The sequence below is a fragment of the Oreochromis aureus genome, linkage group 1, assembly GCF_013358895.1.
Source record: "Oreochromis aureus strain Israel breed Guangdong linkage group 1, ZZ_aureus, whole genome shotgun sequence".
NCBI lineage: Eukaryota > Metazoa > Chordata > Actinopteri > Cichliformes > Cichlidae > Oreochromis > Oreochromis aureus.
The window spans coordinates 28,059,748-28,078,695 of NC_052942.1; the positions used below are offsets into that span (position 1 = coordinate 28,059,748).

General features: G+C 38.5%; 1 protein-coding gene across 1 annotated transcript in view; it reads right to left on the minus strand.

The window, feature by feature from the left end:
* Positions 1-18,948, minus strand: part of ush2a (Usher syndrome 2A (autosomal recessive, mild)) — a 217,029-nt gene that overhangs the window by 116,403 nt on the left and 81,678 nt on the right. The window contains exons 28-35 of the mRNA XM_039614175.1: positions 17,422-17,528; positions 15,962-16,085; positions 6,099-6,229; positions 2,757-2,883; positions 1,744-1,845; positions 1,188-1,376; positions 622-752; positions 230-509 (exon numbers count right to left, since the gene is read on the minus strand). Coding sequence (XP_039470109.1) covers positions 230-509; positions 622-752; positions 1,188-1,376; positions 1,744-1,845; positions 2,757-2,883; positions 6,099-6,229; positions 15,962-16,085; positions 17,422-17,528 — 1,191 coding nt within the window. The remainder of the gene's footprint in view (positions 1-229; positions 510-621; positions 753-1,187; positions 1,377-1,743; positions 1,846-2,756; positions 2,884-6,098; positions 6,230-15,961; positions 16,086-17,421; positions 17,529-18,948) is intronic.

Sequence of the window (18,948 nt, forward strand, 5' to 3'; positions counted from 1 at the left end):
TCTGCTACACAGAAGAGCAAGCAAGTTATAACTGCAAATAAATGTACTCTAACTTGTGCAACTCAAAAGAAAGCCAAAACAATGAGCTCATAAACATGTAAATACTATGCTTGATGAGATTCAAGGAACTGTGTAGGAGACTGTAGCTAAATGAGACATTTTTCTTGGTTTGGCACTTGCCACTTTAATGAGCGACATGCAAATACTACCTCAGTGCATGTTATCTCACCATGTTTGTGACTTCGCCTGTTTAGAGCAGAATGTATGAGCTCTGGTGGCACGCCCCCCAAATATAATGGTGAATCAACTCTCAGCGTCACTGCTCCTCCCATTCCCCTTGCTTCCTCCGCCCAGTCATTGACGGCAGCTGAGATAAGCGAGCCACGCTTTGCCAATGACAGTTGTTTCCAGTCTCCATCGCAGTAGCTAAGCCCCACCCACATGCTGAGTTCAATCACATGACCTTCAGAGGAGAGAATGAAGGACAAGAGACCAGCTTCCAGCTCCACCTTAAAAAATATAAACCAGTAAAGAAAATGTCACAAGGTAAAGTCTGTCATTAGATTCATTTGAGTATTTTTAGCATTATTACAATAATTTCAAACGTGTCTCTGCTTTTACCAGCATAAAGTCTTCAGTTTGTGTGTTGTATGTGAAGAGCAACAGCGCATTCAGCTGATCGGTCCTAAAGTCCATAGAAATGTCAAAGATCTGTCCTCCGGTAAATACACCTGAGTCTAATTCCAAGTAACCTGAAAGCAGGAAGAGGAAAAGTGTCAGTTTTACCAGCAGAACATGAGTCAAATTTAAAACGTGCAAAAGGTATTTAAATTTCCCGTCATCTATTCATAAGTGACAGACGAAAGACTGTATGAGCAGGCCTTTTCAGACAGCAGTAATGGAGGAAATGTACACTAATGAACCTGATCTTTCACACAGAGGCCAATTAACTTATCATCATATTTATCAACATGAAACAAACTCATTACCACCAACATCAGCAGCAAGCATCTTAATAAGATATGTTGTGTTGACAGTGCATTAGGAGCACTAAAACGAGTGTAAAGTTGTATCTGAACACATATTTGCACAGCACCAAGCACTTCATGCTCATTGTAACTGATACGCTGCTACATCATGTGATTTTCAACATAGCAGTAAACTATTTTTGCACTTTACGGTCCTACCATGACCCAGAAAATGGGCTCCATCCACAGTTTGAAGAGGACATCCCTCCCAGCTTTCATACACTGCAACTTTCTTTGTGGCTTTTGCCCAGTCAAGAATTTGCCATTCCTCTGAGGGGCTGTCGGAAATCTTAAAACTCACATCTCTGAGGCAACCAGAGAAGCGCTTTCGCACAAGTTTGGCATCTCCTGGTGAGACAAGCAAAAACAAAAGTCATAAGATTACATTAAAAATGTTTGCTTCTTACTTCCAGTCAAAGACTATTCAACATTTTGAGGCACAAGGTCAAATAAGGGATTTTCATGAGGAAGAAGACACAGTATTTGTGCCTGAATATGAGCTCAACTCTCAATCAGACCCAGAAACCTCTAGTCATCTTACAGTATACCTCACTAAATTATACATCAGGAAGGCAGAAAACATGCATATAATCCAGTGGCCACATGAAAGAGCTTAATATGTATTTAAAAATACTTTTTGAAGTATACAAAGTATATATCAGACCAGAAAAAACACAGAAATCAATTTATAAGTAAAATCTAGGTGAAAACCAACCTGAATCCTGTCTTAGTAGAATAAAATTTTCTGGCAGCCCTCCAATGAATACCCCCATGTTCTCACCAATCATTGTGCTACCACTTAAAGCTGTTGCACTTCCTGATGGTGGAGAAAATAAGAAGCAAACGTGAGGAAGTGGAGAATAAAAAGAATACATAATATTATATTATTATATTGAATCATTTAGGACACAAAAGCACAGGGGGAACACTGAAATATATGGAAAGAAAATGTAGACGTAGCTCTCATATAAGGGGAGCATATAAGGTAAAAACAGATTTGGCACAATTCTAATGAGTTTTAAAGTCAATATTTGGTGCAACCATTTTTATTCTTCAGGTCTTTGCTGACTTTCAGAGACTGCTCCTCTGCTATATATATATATATATATATATATATATATATATATATATATATATATATATATATATGTATATTTTCCTTCTTTTGTCCTCCACTTGTCCAGTTTCCTCAGAATTTTTAAGAAGCCACACCAAGTTTTCAGCTAATAGTTTTCGTAAATAACTTTGTTGTTACAAAAATAAATGAATGTGAATGAATGCATATTTGCAACAGCCTGCTAGTAACAAAAGGCCTAAAGATAGATTTAATCTTTTTTTAAATAAAATTTCTCTCATCTGTAAACCCAACATTATTTCATCACTTGATTGGGTGTGCTTTCTATAACTGAAATATTCATAGATCAGTGCTAAGTGGCTTAACAGACAAGCAAAAAGCATTGCTGTGAAACTGGTTAGTAACACACAATACAGTAATATTTTTGTTATCATACACAGACTGGGTGGAATTAACCTGGATAATATCTCCTAGTCAGGGTGGGGGGATTTACAGTACATATACATAGAAAAACACAGACAATCAACATCAGTCTCACAAGATTCACATCCAAATATATGTATGTAGATAAGCATATTACACTCACATACACTCACACACCCACACACGGAGCAGATACACACAGTGGTCAGTATGAATACAAGGAGAGTTACCTCTGTATTGATCGTTTACAACGATTGTTCCCACGGCCCCTTGCCTCGTTGCTCTAATACTATGCCATTGTCCATCATTGTAGCGGCGCCCTCCATCACCCTGTACGCTCACAGCCACCGCTGAACCCTACACACATAAGCACAAGCACGCATGAAACCCATGACAAAAGCACAAACTTAAGCACATATGAACTGATGGTGTGAGGATATCCACTGACTTACATTTTTTTCCAAACCATCACAGATCAGTTAACACAACCTAAGATCACTGGCTCAAAAGACACAGATCGAGCTATAATAAAACACGCTAATGTGGTATATTTTTAGATTATAACTTGTATACATTTCGAAAAAAGTTTAAAAGTCAAGGATCAGCGATACCAATCACACACAGACACACATCATCTTCAAAAGGACACAAACATGCACATATAACCATCAAAGTGTTGTTACAAGGCTTTTTGCTACCTATTAAGTATGACATCATTGTTGTGATCAGCTTTTAGCAAGCAGCCAAAGAGTAATGTAGTAAAAGAAAAGTACGGGTAGATGCACACATCTACACAGACGCACACGTGGTGATGAAGATTTAATGATGAGATCAATAAATGTATGAATGCCAAAGTATATCAGACTCTGACATCTTTACTATCTTTGCTAGACAGCTCTACTTAAGACAATGGGGGAGGAGTCTATTTACTTGATTTTTTTGAAACTCCTAACGCACACACACACACACACACACACACACACACACACACACACACACACACACACACACACAAACACACACACACACAACCATACCCATAACAACCACCTGCCTGACGAATAGTAGAATAGTAGTGGAAGCAATTGGCCCTCAACTCTTCTGGAAAGTAATATTGAGATAAATTTATGAATAACATTTGATTTAAGCTGTTTTTACTGAAAAGCACTGATATTTTATATGGTGAGGAAATGTATAGGATCAGACAATATGTGTGCTAAAAGCAAACAGTTTGATGAAACTAAGGTCTGGTGATGAGGTGGTGTCATCCTTTGATTGGTGCTGTACTCAAATGATTTGTGTGTGTCCACTGTTGGATGCCCCAATGCCCAATCTCTTTAATATACGGTATGTGATAGAAGAAGTCAACACACACACACATAATATAAAGCACTTATCCAAAGTGCTGCATCTGTGACTTTCCCGCAAATACTTGGCAGCTTATAACTCAATATGAGCATGAAGTTTTGGTGTGTTTATGTGTGTTCTGAATACATGTGAGAGACAGACAGAATGAAAAGGAAATGTGTATGGGGTGTGTGTGCATGTGTGGCCATCTCTCAACAGAGAGACGGAGGTGACAAAGGATGAAGTGGTTTGTCACTTCTACATCAGATGACATTTAGATCTGTGTTTAAACTTTCTCAGTGTCCTCATGTCAGTCAAAAACTGGCATTTAACCTTTTTTAAGAACAGATGGAACAAACGGTCAAAGAAAGCCTCACACAATTTTGTCATCTCAAGTTCAAGTCTGATGGTCGTTTGCTGTAAGTACAAGCAAACCTGCCCTTTCAATCTTGCTACCTCACCACTAAGGAGTGCATTTGTGGGGAGAATAAAGTTTGACCTGAAGACAAGTCGAGTTTTTTTCTTTTTCCTTTAGTCACCATCTGATCAAAACAGGGTTTATCTGGATGTGCTGCACCTCAGAGACGACTTGTGGGGCCTTGTACTGCTCTACACTTGCACACTTTGAGAGACGCCTACCTGAACATTTGTTGCTGTAAAATAATATTGTTTGGATTTTTAGTTTATGAGACCCGTTTTCAATGTAGAAAAACCTGGAAAAGTCACAAGCTTAAATTTCAAATTTTGTTGATTTGAAAACATCTGTTGATCGACTTTTTACTCCATTATGCCAGTAAATCTTTAGTTATTTCATTTTCTCTTTTGTTGATAATATTACCAAACTGCCAGGATTCCTGTCCTGATAATAAAATGACTAGACCTATCAAATAAGTGATATCGGGCAAAACAATAATAACCAGCAACAAAGAATAAAGTCATAACTTGCCATACTTTTTTATGGCCATTGCAAAGAAACACCTCTTGCCTTTAAACCAGTCTGAGTCTGAAAAACGCTGCATGTTTGGCATTATGTGACAGACACCACAGCTCCATGCATGGATGCACTTGTACATTTATAGCTAGTTGCTGACACATTAACCACTACTCACCTGCATCAATAAAGTATAAACTGCCTCTTTTACATTTTGAGTGAATGCTTTTTTAAATGTTCTTGAGCTGCGATATAAGTGCGTGTGTGGCAGCTCACATGTCCATGTATTTATGAGCATATCACCTGCCTGTGTCATGCTAAATTACCCCCTCCCCCCTGCATTGGTAATCCCATTAGGCTAGCTCAACAGGCTAATAGGGGGAAGTAATGGGCCCAGCTATATGTATCTAGGGGAACACTAATAAGCCATGACTCCACTCCTACTGTTAATTACCCCAAACTAGCCTAAACAAAGGAATCAACCCAGTTGGAGAAGACACACATACACTCCATCACACATTTAGCAACATAACCACAGACACACTCATCAACAGTGATAGTCAATGATCTGTTCAGTGACATACACCCATCTGCACAGACAGATATAACACATAGTTACATTTTGATGAAGAGTTTTTGATAAAGTATTGCACAGTGATACTAATGAGAAACTAAAGTGTGTATGTGCATGTTTGTTTGAGTGTGTAATTAGTTGGTGGCCTGATGGAAGTATGTGTAATCATCTCCCATCATCACTTTCATCATCGAAGTCGTTGACTCTTTAACCCTTCTACATGTGTCTGTATGGATGGATAAGGAAAGTCAGGCTGTGTGGCTGTGTGCATGTGTATGAGTGTGTATATGTGTGCGTGCATGGGTGCAAAGCTTAATTAGCTTGCAATTGGTATTCGCGCGTGGTGACTGCAGGGAATGAGTTAATTGCAGTCCAATTCAAACGTTGACACACTTTCAAAGTTTTTCCCCTTTCCCTGCCTCCCTGACAGAAACCAATGAGGGGCTACAGATCACATTTATTAGATGAGAGAAAGTGAGAGAGAAAATGGAAGAGACTTGGAGAGAGAGCAATACAGAAGGAAAGAAAAACACAGGTGAGAAAAGTGGGTAGGTATAAGGAGTACAATTAAATGGGAAAAATGGGAAAATCAGGTGTTAAACAAAAATGCACAATCGGTAAATACAGATACATACAGCAGCAAACAAAATATATGTTGTAGTATGGCGTAATGAAAAATGTTTCAATTACGCAGAGACGCTTTTGAAACACATTACCTACCTGTGGGTCAAACAAAAAGTAGGGGCGTCCGTTTTTTATCTGAACAGCTAAAAACTCTTCCTGATTTCCTGGAGAGAAGCTGCAGAGTAGCAGGCCATCAGGGGCCCGAGTCTTAAAACTCAGCTCAACACCTGATACAAAGTGAGACAAGGAACAAGATGGGGGAGATGGAAATTTAGTAAAAGAGAGAGACAGCCTAAAAGAGGATTTTAATTCCAAGTTACACATTACCTCAGTGTTAAAGCTGACCACAGAAAGTTCAGGTTGCCTACAGCATGTATTCTTTGTAAAACCCTCACTGCTTGCATCGAGATTAAGAGGGTCATTAAATTAATGAAATGCACTTGATTAACTGATCATCAGTAAGTGTGGTCATCTCTATAAAAGCCGAAGTTTTGGCAATTTCCTGGGATAAAGCCTTCAGGTGTGAGATGTTTGGCCATAATGCACATCATATACCAAATATCAAGCACGGTGGGGGTGGAGTGGTGATTTGGGCTTATTTTGCAGCCAGCGGAACTGAGGACTCATTGACCATGAACTGTATATCAAAGTATTCTAAAGTCATCCCAAGCACACCAATGAATCTACAATAGAATCACTGAAAAGAAAATAATCTAAGTGTTGCAATCGCAGAGTCCAAAGTCCACAACTTAACTCAACTGAAAGGCTGTCCATAGACGAATGCCCATAAATCTCTATGAACTGAATGAAGCAAAAAAAAGTCATATAGACTACATTGTTATTGTTGCCAAAAGTGACTTTACAAACTACTGAATCAGGGGGCGTGCTTAGCTTTTTACCATATCGTATTCAGAAGAGTCTTATGAAGTCTTTCTTTTTCACAGCTGTATATATACAAGCACACTGTCACAAGAACTGTCAAGAACACTGCAGGGATTGTTTAAACCCCAGTCTGAGATGTCATGTACTCACATAATGCTTGCTTAATTTTTTTTAAGCCTGGTATACCTTGCACGTTTTTACCATTAAGTAAAAAAGAAAGAGGAAGACTAATAAATGTACATTTCTATCAAAATAACTGTTTCCCAACAGCACTAAACCTCTAAGCTGACCTCATTTCCTCTGTAAGCCAGCCGCCTAGGATAATCTTACCACTAAGATACTTCAGGGAAAACATGAAGATTGATCTTAGAAGACACACCTGCTTCCACAGTTTTGGAAGCTATCACTTGTGATGTCTTGCTTTTATCTCATGATACCACAGCCTTCCTTTCTTTATCCTTGTAGGATAAAGTAGTTAACAGAGAAGTCTCTAAAGTGTCAAAGACTAGGGTTAAGAGAGAAAATATGATAACACAATGAACTGAAGTTTTGATAGAAATTAAACATGAAATTAAATTGATCATTTTCTGAATCCCCAAATTTTTAGCCGGCTTAGTTGCCACCTTCAAAGCAGCATTTTATCAGTAAGTGTGTTAGGAAAAGTTTCTATTGCTTTCCTACATTTTCAAGTTATACATGTAGCATTAATCTGTCAGAAGATTTGTGGCTCAGATCTTAAGAGATCTTAAAAGAATAAAAAAAAACTTATAGGGAAATGCTAAACTGCTAAAATGTCTGAATTCAGATAATTCTCAGTTATGCTATTTTCAATTGGAGAAGCCTAAAAAATCATGACACCTAAAATGACAATGGATTTGGCATCTGACAAAACAAATGATGAGGAATATTCAGAATGAATCCTTGCATTTTAGTAATGTGGGAAATTTGCAGGTTCTTAGGCCAGCAGAGCCTTTAAGACACACGTGCACACACACACGCGAAACATTCATCCAGCGTGCTGCCTTGTCATGTTACCATGGATCAGAGATTTGATCTTAATCCACTACTAGATCCACATAACCACACAGACCAAGAAGGTTTATGTGTGTGTCTGTGAGTATGTGTGTTTCTTCAACACTGTCTGTCTCAGTAGAGAACAGACATGTGGGAAGATCTGAGTCAGTCCAGGGTTCATCAGAAGCAAGTGTTAGCAAAATAATTAGTGTGTGAATTCTCTTAAAACAGAGAGAAGTCAAACACTATACAGAACACTCAAAATGAATACTGATTATCAGAGCTCAGATCTCGACCTTTTTACACAGTTTTGAAGTCTTTTCTTGCTTTTTGTAACTGGATCTATTGTTATGCTGTAGATGGTTGCAAGTAGCAAAAAGAGAGACTTGAGTTGTTTTTATATATCTTAAAAACATAAGTATACCACACATGACTATCGACTATAGAAAAAACAAAACAAAAATAAAAGTAGTCCGAACAAGCTGTTATGTAGAAATAAGCATAGAAGGAGCCACTGAAGTCAGTCTGTAGGTTTTCATGCATTAGTTGATATGGAGGTTTATGCAGATGTGGAGCTGGAGCGTGCTGGGATCACAATGTGAGGAGTTTTCCTGAAATAAATTTGAGAATGTCAAGAGCTACATCTGCCAGCACATCTCCACTTGTGGCAAAGCACTTTGGTCAGATGACAGTCGGAAACATTTACCTTCTAATTGGATTGTTTGGACTGAGGCCACATTGGAAAACTGTGTGAGCTGTGTCTGCCCTAATATACAAAAGTGGTTCAAATCAGAAATGAAAATATCATGTCATGTAGAATCTGAAAAACAGATGAACTATAGGAGCAGGTGGCCATGTATTGAGAGCAAGCAGAGGTGTTTTTCTGCGGTTGGAATAGCTACATGACCAGTCTGAGTGCCAGACAAATGTGTTGGGCTGGTTCCTCTGTCCCGCATCTACTCCCCCATGTAGAGGGAGATGTCTTTCAGGATACAGCAGAAGCATGCCGACGGCCTGAGGAGGAGTGGGTTCTGCTGTCTGGCAAAGCCCAGGTGGCACTCTCAACTTGAGAACAGAATGGCCGGGGTTAAATAACCAGTTGGGGCAGTGTGTGGGCATGTGTTCACAACCTTTAGTGGTGTGTAGTGTCTGCACTGCACTCAGCGGTGACTCTGACTCTGGAGAGAAGGAGATGGCAGGGCCTTCTCATGAGGCCCCACAGGCTTCAGTGATTCACTCCACCGAAGATTTTTCACTAGAGCAGCCTCGTGATGGCACCTTACTGTACACTCAGCCTTTGACCAAGTGATAAGAACTGATGGTCACATGGTGCACCCTGACACGGCGCTGGCCTACCTACATTTTGTATTGATTAAAGATAGGCTTTATTGAGTGAGTCGTGACGCTCACACAGAAGAGGAACACACTCAGCTGGCCTTCCCAAAAGTGCCTTTGCGCCTTGAGTGCATTGGCATGGGCCTCATTTGGCTGTTTCAGGTCATTTCCCAAGTTGGCAACCCAAAAGAGATACTCACTGACAGAGATGTCTTGCACACTTAAATAGCTGTATGAATTATTGGGCATTAAATCTGTTTGGACCAGCATCTACCACCCTCAGACTGACTGGCTGGTGGAGCGGGTGGATAAGACTATACTCAGACAATTTTCACTATGAGACAAAGTGCTTATATTACTCCCCTCTTCTAGCTCAAAGTTACTCGCCAAATGGCAAGGATGCTTTGTGATCACACGGCGGGTGGGGGATGTAGGCTATGAAGTGGTATGGTCTAACAGGGGAGGAGGCACACAAATATATCACCTCAACCTCCTCAAAGCATAGAGAGATTGAAACTACTTCTCTGGTGAGTCTGGTAAAGGAGAGAGATGAGTTGGGGCTGGAGGTGCCAGACTCCACTATTCCCACCTCCCTCCATTGTGATATCCATCTCATCTCTCATAAGCTTCTGGACTGGTTCGACACTAATCGCTTTTTCATGACCCTGAATTTTACCAAGAGCTACTGGCTAATTCCAGTGTCTAGAGTATCTAAGGAAAAACGGCCTTCTCCATTTCATACAGTTTTTACCAGTTTCTCACACTTCCGTTCAGCTTGTTTGAAGCCCCAGCCACCTTCTAGCGCCTGATGGACCGGGTGCAGATGGCTTACTGGCCTAAGTTGGGTGATGGGGGTATGTGGCGGAGTGTGGTATCTGGCTCAGCTGTAGGGGAGGGGTGGAGCAGTTGGTTCAGGGTGTGGTGTCAGGAGAGGGTGACCCACACAGGTATTCTTCATTGCCTGGTCATGCAATCCCTATTTCAGTACGATACTGGGACCTGACGAGAGAGCGGTGTGTGGTGTGCAGAGTAGAAGGACGCAACTGGAAAGCTGTATCAAGGAAAACGTATTGTGGAACACAATGAAAATAAACAGCCTTTAACGTGCAACGCCGTGTGTGGGGGTCCATCCACATATTGATTAACAATTTGATGATAATCATGAATTACTCTACACAGACATAAACCCAGTAAAGACTGTAGTAGTATCCAAAGAAAATGAATAAAACTGTTCTTCACAATGGACTGGCATTCTGTACATCAAGTAGGCATGTGTCATTTACATTCACGACCTTGTCACCACGATGAGTCAAGTCATATGACAGATACCTGATATTACATTACCCCTCTTTAACCTACTCTCTTAAACCCTTTTCCTTCTTCTGCTTTTAACCTCTCTCCTTCTTTGTGACCTTTTCCTTCTCCTTTTCTACACATACTACCTCCTCTCAGTATTTTCTTTAACCTTGCATCTTTGATATATGTATATATATATATATATATATATATGTACATATATATATATATATATATATATATATATATATATATATATATAAAATGTTTTCAATAAGGCATTTTCATGCATCTTGCTTCTGGACCTCTTTAACTTCTCTAATGCTACACTTTTGTGCATACAAAAAAAAAAGCAGACAATTTAAATGTGGGTGTTTTACATAGTACACAGTTATTGCATATATACACCCACTCTTCACCAGTCCTATGGAGAGGAGACAGACTCAAGGGCCAAACATGCTTTCATACTATCTGTTGGTGAAAGCACAGTTAAAAAACAGATCTAAAAATGCCAGAAAATCCAGTAGAGTGAAAGATATCAGTGCAGCGAAACTGTAGTTCTTCTGATTTAGGGACTATTAAATGAAATTATTGAAATAAAAAAAAATCTGATAATCAATATAGTGTGTCAATAAATTCCTGAAGCCATCCATGGAAGTAAACTTGTAAGGAAAATTAAGGGTATGTACAGATTATGTGCACAGTTTTTGTGTGAGTCTGCATTTTTGTGATAGTCAAAGTGTTATCCAAGCATGCTCAAATGTAAAGCATCTGTGACACTGCTCATGCTCAGCAATACTTCCTTCAGATTTCCCCACAGGACTTCTGCTACTTCACACTGACAACCACTTTGGAGCCATCAACAGACAAACCTGAGCACACACCATGACAGGTGATTCTGTTACACATACAGCACAACGACACACACAGAGAGACACACACTTATAGACAAAGCGGTACATATACACACAAGCACTTTCATTGTGCGATCGAACAAACACAATACCCCAGCAAGCACTTACAGAGAATGCATAATAAAGCCACACATGGTCAAACACATGCACAGAAAAATTGTTGCTGTTTATGTTTTATACCAATATACACAAAAATTTTAAGGCAACCACTTAAGTTAATGAAATGTTAAGACGACTAATATACTCCAACATGAATTACTTAATATCTCTAATGTGCTTTTTTTCCCCAAAAGAAATTATTTTTACGTTTGTAAAATGCTGATCCAAAACACAAATTATAAAATATGCCTCAAAACAAAAGCCTTTGCCACACTTTTGTGCTACGCAGTATTTTTCCACCCTGACCAATGTGAATACTTATTGTTTTGGTCCCGTCCTGTTATATAACACATTTCAAGTTTAGAAAAAACTGCTTTCAGGTACTACAGAAAGGGGATGTTTGTTATGAAGCATTTATTGTCAAAACTGCTTTCCGGAGAGGGCAGTGGGGGATGAGAACCCCCTCTCTAGTTGTCTTTTCCCAAAGCAAAAAACAGCACTTGAAAGGTTCTCCCCACTGTGTGCTCAGTGGGCTTCTGACTATAAATTTCCTTTTCACTGGAAGCATAAAAATCCCAATTTATTAAACCAGAGAAAGGTGTTGAACCCTACTTGTGGACCATAAAGACAGTATGTTCATTCCACTCTGCAATGCAAAAATGAGTGCAAACACACTGACAACTTGGTTTTTCTCTGAGACCTAGTAAAGTTTGCCCGAAGGAAAAAGCACACTCTCAAAGGCTGCTCCACCTTCTTCTACAACATGCTGAATACGAGAAGTAAAATGCTGCTTTGATCAAAAAACACAGCAGTTTTTTCATGAGTGAAACAAGACATACTGCAAGAAACATTTTGTGAACTATAAGCACATAAAACCAGCCACATTTACACAATCAACTTGATATTAAGTGATAAGAGTTCAAGTTTATTTTTAATTGATTTAAAAGTTGGTTTACAAAATGAAGGAGCATTTCAAAATGAATTATTAATTCTAAATAGTGTACTGTGTTGTACTCTTGTTACCGAATCAAAAGAGAAGATTCATGTTATATTCCACAATATAAAACATTAACACTTAGTTATGTTGAGCCATTTACAGTTTTAAGTAGTTTTATTTATTAGGTAGTATTGTTTCATGTGCATTGTTTCTCCTCTCTGTCTCAGTAAACAGTGGAGGTTGTGTGTAATCATCTACACAACATAACCTGAATAACTCCAGTCATGTTAGCTCTCTGCTGGCATTAATCAGAGCCTGGCGTATTAATGAGAGCGCGGCAGCTAGCTAATTACACCCATAGATTCTGCAGCAGCCCATTAAATATACAAATGACAGAATTAAAGAGCCCAGCCTCTTCTGATTAATCTTTAAATGGGGAAAAACTAATGATGTCTGTGCAAACTTTCCCTTCACACATTTCTCCCCCTCTCCTCTCAACGTCAGTGCCTGGCAATCAATCATATTAATTAGGGAAAAATAATTTGTATCATTTAACATTTCCCTCTTTCCTGCTTAGTTGTTGCAGTAGCAGCTATTGCAACAATGTGCTGTTTAAGATGTGTCTGGATATTATCCAAGTCTATTTGTTCCTGCATTAATTTTTTTCTTTTTTTTCCTAACATATTTCTGTGATGTTTCATCTCTCTTCATTTAATGTGGGTTAAAGAAATGCATCTGGATTAGCAAAAATATAAGCAGGACGTCATCTGCATTTCAAACAGCCCATTCCAGGCCCAGTGAAGAATTACTAAAGTGAGGAGAGAGGACTGTGTAATCTATTTTGACCCATTTCAATTTAAATACATTATTTTATAAATAATAACATATGCCTGTCTTAACTGAGAGGCAATGTCCTTAATTCAAATATAAGCATGGACAGCAGAAAGTCGGGAGAGTTTTAGACACAGAAACATAATAAATAAGATGAATGAAGTAACATGGATTTCTTGAAACAAGCACTTACGAGGTTATTCATATTGTAGCATGACTGCATATAGTTATAATCTTGTTTTATCTAAAGTAAGATTCAGTGAGGGAAATATTGACTTAATGCTTCTTATTAAGCTTTAAGAAGCATCTTTAAACACACGCGACCAGGCTTCATTTATGGAAACATGCACTCCTATCACAGTAATTGCACATGGAAACGAACCTATTTGGCAAAAATATATCTTTATATTTTTTAATAAAGTGGCCATAAGGTAACAGGTGAAAGGGCAAATACATGCTAGATAATCTCAACCTTAACTAAGATTTAACATGTAGAATACTGACCCTGCTCAATGATGTGCCCTTAGTTTGCATGTAGGATATAGAAAGCTTGAGGAACCTCAATAAATATTAATATTCCTAAGATGATGTATGACGTTGACAGAGAAAAATGATGATTTGTTGTTTCATACAGAAGGCACATCACGATCTTCTGAGGCATCAATGCTACTAGGCCAAAACAAAAAGTTCCCTTTAGATGTAAAAGGACCTCAATTCTAAGCAACACCTTATAAAATCTGTGACATGTCCTAAATGATGCGTCGTGGGGTATGGCGCAGTCCACCTGAACAGATAAATAGTGTGCAAACATTCAGCACATAGAAAAATGTTACATTTGTCATTGCTTGAGTTGCAAGGTTTCCACAAGACAAAACGATTGACGAGTCTCTCCTTTTTGATCAATTGACTCTCGAGGGGGCATTACACTGCATTACATTCATAATCTAATTTGGCTTTGATTTGTTCGCTGTTCCGTGCGCTTCGATGGGAATAATTGTCTGTAGATGATGCTATTAGTATTGATGGTTGTAAAAGGGCGATGGTTTGAGGACTGCCGACACATTGATGGTCCAGAATAGATCCGGTCTGAAAGTGATTGTCTGATCCATTACCCTTTATGAAGGAGGAGAGCAGAGAAGCGCCCCTCAATAGCAAAAAATCATCATCTATTTGCTGGCAGCATTTAGAGAGATCTATTTACCTTTGTACTGGAGGAGCAATGATGAGATCAAAAATTTGAATTCCTTGCTTTGGGATAAAAGTACAGCACTCAGTAAGTAAAATTAAGAAGCAAGAAAACAATATAGGAGACAGGTTGGCTGGGTTTTTCTGACTGCGCACTCGCTCAGTATTTTAAGAGTTCAATTGCCTTTGATGAAAAACATGAAATAAAGCAGTATTAATATTAATAACCAATTGTTTGCAAAAATAAAACACAGTACACAAAATGACATGTTAAGGAAGTAAATTAAAGCAGCAGAAGTCAAAAAGGAGACCAGAGATATACTTAAAATATCATATCTGAACTGTGAGCTTTATAAATTATATTTGATAAATATTGTTTCACTTACACTCTGTTCAGCCACATCTATGTTAACACCGGCATTAGTCATAACATTTAGAGACTACTCATCCTTTTAGTATATGTATGGAAAGAACAAGCAATTACAAAATAAAAAAACCCAGCAAAAATACCTTATAATATTTGAATTTTTACAAATGTGTACAGGCTAAACAGAACATCCTTCTCACAGTAGTCTAATCAAACATTATAAGAAATTAAATGTTGTGGGAAATGTGAATTTCATGTTAAATGATTGCAGAATTTGTTGATCAATAACAATAATTAAGCTTACTTCTAGGATTGAGTTACTATGTATTTACTATTGAAGTGAAGGCAAAAGCAACACCAGCCTGCTCTCTGAGTGCTTCACATGATATGTCTCCATAACAAAGTCTATTAAAACTTCAGATTCAGAACATGAACATGGAAGATATGGAGTACATGGACGCCTACTTTACGGACTGCAAACATACTGTACTGTACTTTGGTATTTTAAATCAAATCTGATTATAGAGGGAATCACATTTGAAAACTTTAATCTACTCAAAGCCAGGAATATGTCATACATTTAGGAAAAACTGCTTGGCCACAGATTTTTTTTTTTTTTTTTTTTTTACTTTTATGACACAGTATTAAATATCTTGGAAAGGTATTCTCTTCACACCAAAATACATTACTGGTGATAAAAGGTTTGTGTGGGACAGTGAAGTAATCTCAAGTGGCATCATAGAGCTTTGCTTGCTCAAATCCCACTGATTAGTATCAGCAGTCATTAATTATGAGCGTCAGACTGGGTGATGTTCTCAGATGAAGCAGAACATGTTTGGCTGTGCAGCTCAACCCTCTAATGATGCTGGTAAACAGAAAGATAATTGTCCTTTAAGATGACTGGGGAAGTCATTCTAAAGGAATGTCACTTGAACACTGAGAAGGAGAGACAGTGCAGTCAGTGTACACTAAAAAACACAGGGACGTATGTACGCATCCTGTCACATACTCCCGTGCTCAGTACACAGAAATGCACATATACCTACTGTCTATTTACTAATAGACAGACACCTGCACTCATCTAAACATCATTTCTTACCTGTAAAATCGGTGTTACTGGGAAGGATGTCACTGGGGAACTGATAGTAACTGTTTCCAGAAAATCTTGTTCCTCTGACAACTGGATCTTGTGGGTCAGAGAGAGAGACATCTGACCTTTCCACCTCAAAAAAACAAAATATGATAATGTATAAATACCTGGTATCTAGTATAGTGGCAGTACTCAAATTATAACTGCAGTCATAAATTGTAGTTAATTATGTTTAGTATAAAATCACATACTAACATTTTCCAAAAATAATATACTTGAGAGCAGAATTTTTTTGTTTTTAGATGATCATGTGTAATGCATTAAATGCATTAAAGCACTTAGGGCCATGTGGGCTTGCACTCTCAACATGGCACAGATCCTCTTTCTTACTACTTCCCACAAGTCTCAGTATCAGTACTATTATTCCTCTATTTTAGACATAACCTGTGTGGCAGAGAATAAACAGTGGAATCATAGGCAGGAAGTTCTCATGATTTCTACGTACACACTGTGTGAATGATGAGATAACAAACAAAGACACACATTGGGTTTATTTCTCACTTCCAGCATGAAAAGAAAGCAATGTAGTCTGTGCCAGTGAGAAAACACAGAATCTTAGCTAACTTTGTTCAAGTATGGAATGATTTAGACTTTAAAACACTGACATGCTGGTAGCTTTAGCTTTAGCCCCTGGGAACCACACACATGAGTGCCAAGTGTTCAGCTCAATTTAGGCCATATCTACAGTCATGCTTGTGGCTAGCATGAGTCTAGGCAAGGCAATAGATGAAAACAGTTATTCATTACTGTGAATTTCTGTTTAGCTGCAAACAAAGACAGACACCCTTAATGACCTTATAGTACCATATAACCTGCAGGCATACTTGTGGTTCCTGGAGTATGTAAAAGTAGAATAGGAGTCAGAGCCTTCAGCCTTTAGGTCCCCCTTCTGTGGAACCAGCTTCTAGTTTGGATTCGAGAGACAGAAACCCTCTCTATTTTTAAGATTAGGCTTAAAACTTTCCTTTTTGATAAAGCATGTAGTTAAGGTTGGATCATGTGTCTAGGCTGCTGTGGGATTCCCATGAGTCCTTCTTCTTCTTGAGTGTGTTTATAAACCTCTCTGCATTTAATTATTAGTTATTGTTAATCTCTGTCTCTCTTCCACAGCATGTTTTTTGTCCTGTCTTTATCCACTCACCCTCAACTGGTCGTGGCAGATGGCTGCCCCTCTCTGAGGCTGGTTCTGCCGGAGGTGTCTTCCTGTTAAGAGGGAGTTTTTCCTTCCCACTGTTGCCAAAGTGCTTGCTTATAGGGGGTCATATGATTGTTGGGATTTTTTCTGTTTTCTTTGTATTATTGTAGGGTCTTTACCATACAATATAAAGAACCTTGACACTACTGCTGTTGTGATTTTTGCGCTGTATAAATAAAATTGAAGTGAATTGAGTGTAGGGCAGTGCTCTTACCTGATATAGAGGGTATGGCCCATTAAGTTGGGCTGGGGGGTCCCACTCTATCTGAATGGTAGTTTCATTTTCTGGATATAATCGAGGTGAAGACAGTCCTGAAGGTGCTGAGAAGCAGAAAGTAAAGAAACGGAAAGGATGAACAGAAAGTGAATGTTAAATCAATGACATATGAAGCCATTGTATTGTAAATGATGAAACTTTTCAAAAAATTTTGAAAAAGGGAGTGCTTATTTTTATTTGGCAGGACCTCTTCTTTGAACATTTTCCAAGTGTTTAATAATGAAGAAGACAAACTGGTGTGGTTTTGAAAGCGAAATGATTTCCCACTCTTGCTCGATATAGAATTTCAGTTGCTCAACAGTCAGGGCATCTTCTGTCAAGTTTTTTATTTCATAATTAAACTAAATGTTCTCAACGGGTGGCAGGTTTGGACTGAAGGCAGGCCAATTCAGTATCAGTGCTCTTTTACTACAGAGCTGTGGTGTTGTAATACATTGCTTCTCTGCAAAAAATGTCTATGTAAAAAGCAATGTAACCACAGCTAATTTACCCAAAAAACATTCAAATACATTAAGAACAAATACATCTCGTGTGATTGGGCTTTCCCTCAGTAGAAGCTTATTTCTTTCAGGCTACACAAAAATCCCATTTTCATTTAATAGAAGATCAATTTCATTTCCTTCGTTCACTCAAGGTGTTAAATTAAATGTCCCTTTGAAACATACTGTAAGGTACTAGAGATGCAGTTTTAACACATAACATAAATAAATCTACAAGAGACTAGCTGATATGGGGAGGACAGATTTATAGGAATGGGGAAAAAGCATAGCAAGTGATAGACCGGTGTAGAGACGGCAAAGATGTGTGTGTGTGCGTGCATTAAGTGTCCTTTCATTGTAGTGTTTCTCTATAGATGTGTGGGTGTGTTTCAGTAATTGTCTAAATGGTTCGTGGTAGGAGTAAATTAGCTTTCAGTGACAACCATGCGGATTATCTTTAGTGTGACTTCTAACAGAGCCCTTAAAAGCAAAGTGGACAGCTTGTTTGGCGCCTCATCTTGGCACATCAAACCATAAATTACTGCCAATCGATAGCTTACCAGTCTATTGATATTGAGCTACTGTGACATTTAGAACACTGTCAGTGCCACACACATACAACATGGCCCTTGCTTTACACTGTGGTGTACTATTTATTTATTTAATTTTTTGATGTATGCCATGTTGGTAAATAAATCTTCCTTCTTGATATGAGTGGGTAGAAGAGTGATGCAGGGGTTTGAATCTGCCTGCCTTTCTGTGCAGAGCTTCCGTGTTCTCCCTGTGGCTCTGGTAATTCCTCCCACAATAAAAAGGCATGCTTATATTTCTAAGTGTAAATTGTTGGTCTGTCTTATATCTTGTCAAAAAGTGGCAATTTGTCAATTGTTTAGCCCACTTCCAACTAAGGAGGACCAACTTTATGTTAATGAAAAGATTTGTACATTAGCAGCAAAATGGCACAACATGAATATGAAAGTAAGTT